General features: G+C 54.9%; 1 protein-coding gene across 1 annotated transcript; it reads right to left on the bottom strand.

The window, feature by feature from the left end:
* Positions 327-1,730, bottom strand: LOC8085540. Its single transcript, XM_002451754.2, has one exon. The coding sequence runs from the start codon at positions 1,713-1,715 to the stop codon at positions 873-875; it is 843 nt and encodes a 280-aa protein (XP_002451799.2). The 5' UTR covers positions 1,716-1,730; the 3' UTR covers positions 327-872.

Below are 2,023 nucleotides of genomic sequence, written 5' to 3'. Positions count from 1 at the left end.
TTTTCAAGATTTCTCGTCACATCGAATCTTTAGACACATGCATGGAGTATTAAATATAGACGAAAATAAAAAATAATTGCACGTCAAGAACTAAACAAGGCCTTGAAAGATGCAGAGGTGAAGCCAGGATTTGATGGCTTCACCGGCTTCTGCACTACGTTACAGTTACAGTAGCGAAGCTGAAGCCGGCATTATAGCCCTGCTAAAGAAGCCCTCAACAGGCAAGGGAGGTGCTTCAATGAGAGTAGAGGATCCGAGGACGAGGCACTTATTACCACGTTGAAAAACATAAGTAAAACATGCTTCATTTGCATAAGGAGTGCAAGTAACAGAAGAAAGAGAATGGTGCAAATTACCTGTAGGAGTAGTAGTAATTTACAGAAATCTTATTCTCTATATATACATATATACATACAGCATCTAAATTTACATAGACCAGATACTAGTAGACTGGAAAGATGCATGATATATCTGTACAAAGGAGTAAGACACCACACAGCCTGAAGCATTCTCTTGGGATTTTCTCATCCCCAACCCAACAACCATGTCACCACCACCCACCCCCCTCTCACAAATCACCAAGAGAAGCTTCACTGCTCATGCTACATGCCACCAAATCCATCCATCTCCTAAAAGTAGTAAACCTAAAAAAATTCCTAACTCCATCCAAGAACAAAAAAGATCAAGGGAGATGGAAAAAAAAAAGATCGGAGGAGAGTCTACGGGTGATGTCTGATGACAGCATACACCAAGAAACGCTCAACTCATACTCATATACGTAGTAGTAGTACCACTCTGATGGACAGACCAGTGGCGGCGGGCATGGCGCGCGGCGAGGACGGCCGGCCGACGGTGGAGGTAGCGCGACGCGATCACCACCAGCCGTACACCATGCCGGAGCACTTGCCCTTGATCCAGTTGACGCTGCGGCGCACCGACTCCCGGACCTTCCCCTCGACGTCGTACGTCTTGTAGACGACGAGCCGCTTCCTCCGCTGCAGCTCGGCGCCGTCCTGCGCCTTCCTGGGCGCCGGGACGGCGGCGGCGGTGTCGTCCAGCGCGGCGAAGGACGGGGTGTACCCTCTGAGGTTGACGGAGCGGCGGTTGGCGGAGGTCCAGTTGGTGACGCTGCCGGAGCGCTTGAGCTGGCCCTGGCCGGCGCCGGCGCCGTCGCCGCCGTCGACCTGCAGGGTGGGCCCGTAGGAAGCCGCGTAGGAGGCGCTGTAGGAGCGCAGGTTGAGCCCCAAGGTGGGGCGACCGGCCGTGGCGACGCCGGTCTTGGCGCTCCCGGTCCTCTGCACGGGCGGCGGCGCCGGGCGCGCCCACGCGCTCACGCTCCTGGCGCGCTGCACCCTGGTCGACGACGACCGCGGCGGCTGCGGCCGCGCGTACGACGCGCTGTAGCTCCGCACGTCCATCCCCGCCCCTCCGCCGTACTTGCTCCCCCTCTCCGCGCACGACACCGACCTCTCCATTGGCATCTCTCTCCCCGAGCTCTGCGACAACGGACAAGCAAGCAAGCAAAGCAAAGCAGCGCGAGGAGGAGGAGGGGGAGGAGGCCGCCTCTTTATCATGAGCAGCAGCCAGCGGGGTGGTGTGGCCGAGCTGGGATCCGCTGCGCCCGCTCGTACGGGGAGCGTTGGTGGGCGACCCGTGTGGCTGGCTGGCTGGCTGGCATTCTGAGCCGTCGGATCCAGGAGCCCGATGGGTGGCATCGACGGTTAGGATCTGTCCTTGAAGCTGTCGGATAGGAGAATTGACAGGTGAGATGGGTGGGGGGAAGATGTTGCTCAAATTTTTCGTCGTCGCATTTATGGTGACATTAAGGCTGTCTGATTCAGGATTTAAGGTGTTTGATGTGTGTGTGTTGTGGTTCAACATTTCAACAGTAGTGGACAGCGGACAGGGTGGATTGTGTCTCAAGGGAGCCCATGTTGTGTGGATCCAAAAAGTTTTTGAATTTTAACACTATAGCATTTTTGTTTTCATTTGAGAAACATTGTCCAATCATAAAGTAACTAGA

Source organism: Sorghum bicolor, chromosome 4 (assembly GCF_000003195.3).
Source record: "Sorghum bicolor cultivar BTx623 chromosome 4, Sorghum_bicolor_NCBIv3, whole genome shotgun sequence".
In the NCBI taxonomy this organism is placed as follows: Eukaryota; Viridiplantae; Streptophyta; class Magnoliopsida; order Poales; family Poaceae; genus Sorghum; species Sorghum bicolor.
This window is presented reverse-complemented; position numbering and strand designations above follow the sequence as displayed.

Bases quoted from the DNA above. Each gene is read 5' to 3' on its own strand.
- LOC8085540 (XM_002451754.2), bottom strand. From the start codon at position 1,715: ATGCCACCCATCGGGCTCCTGGATCCGACGGCTCAGAATGCCAGCCAG.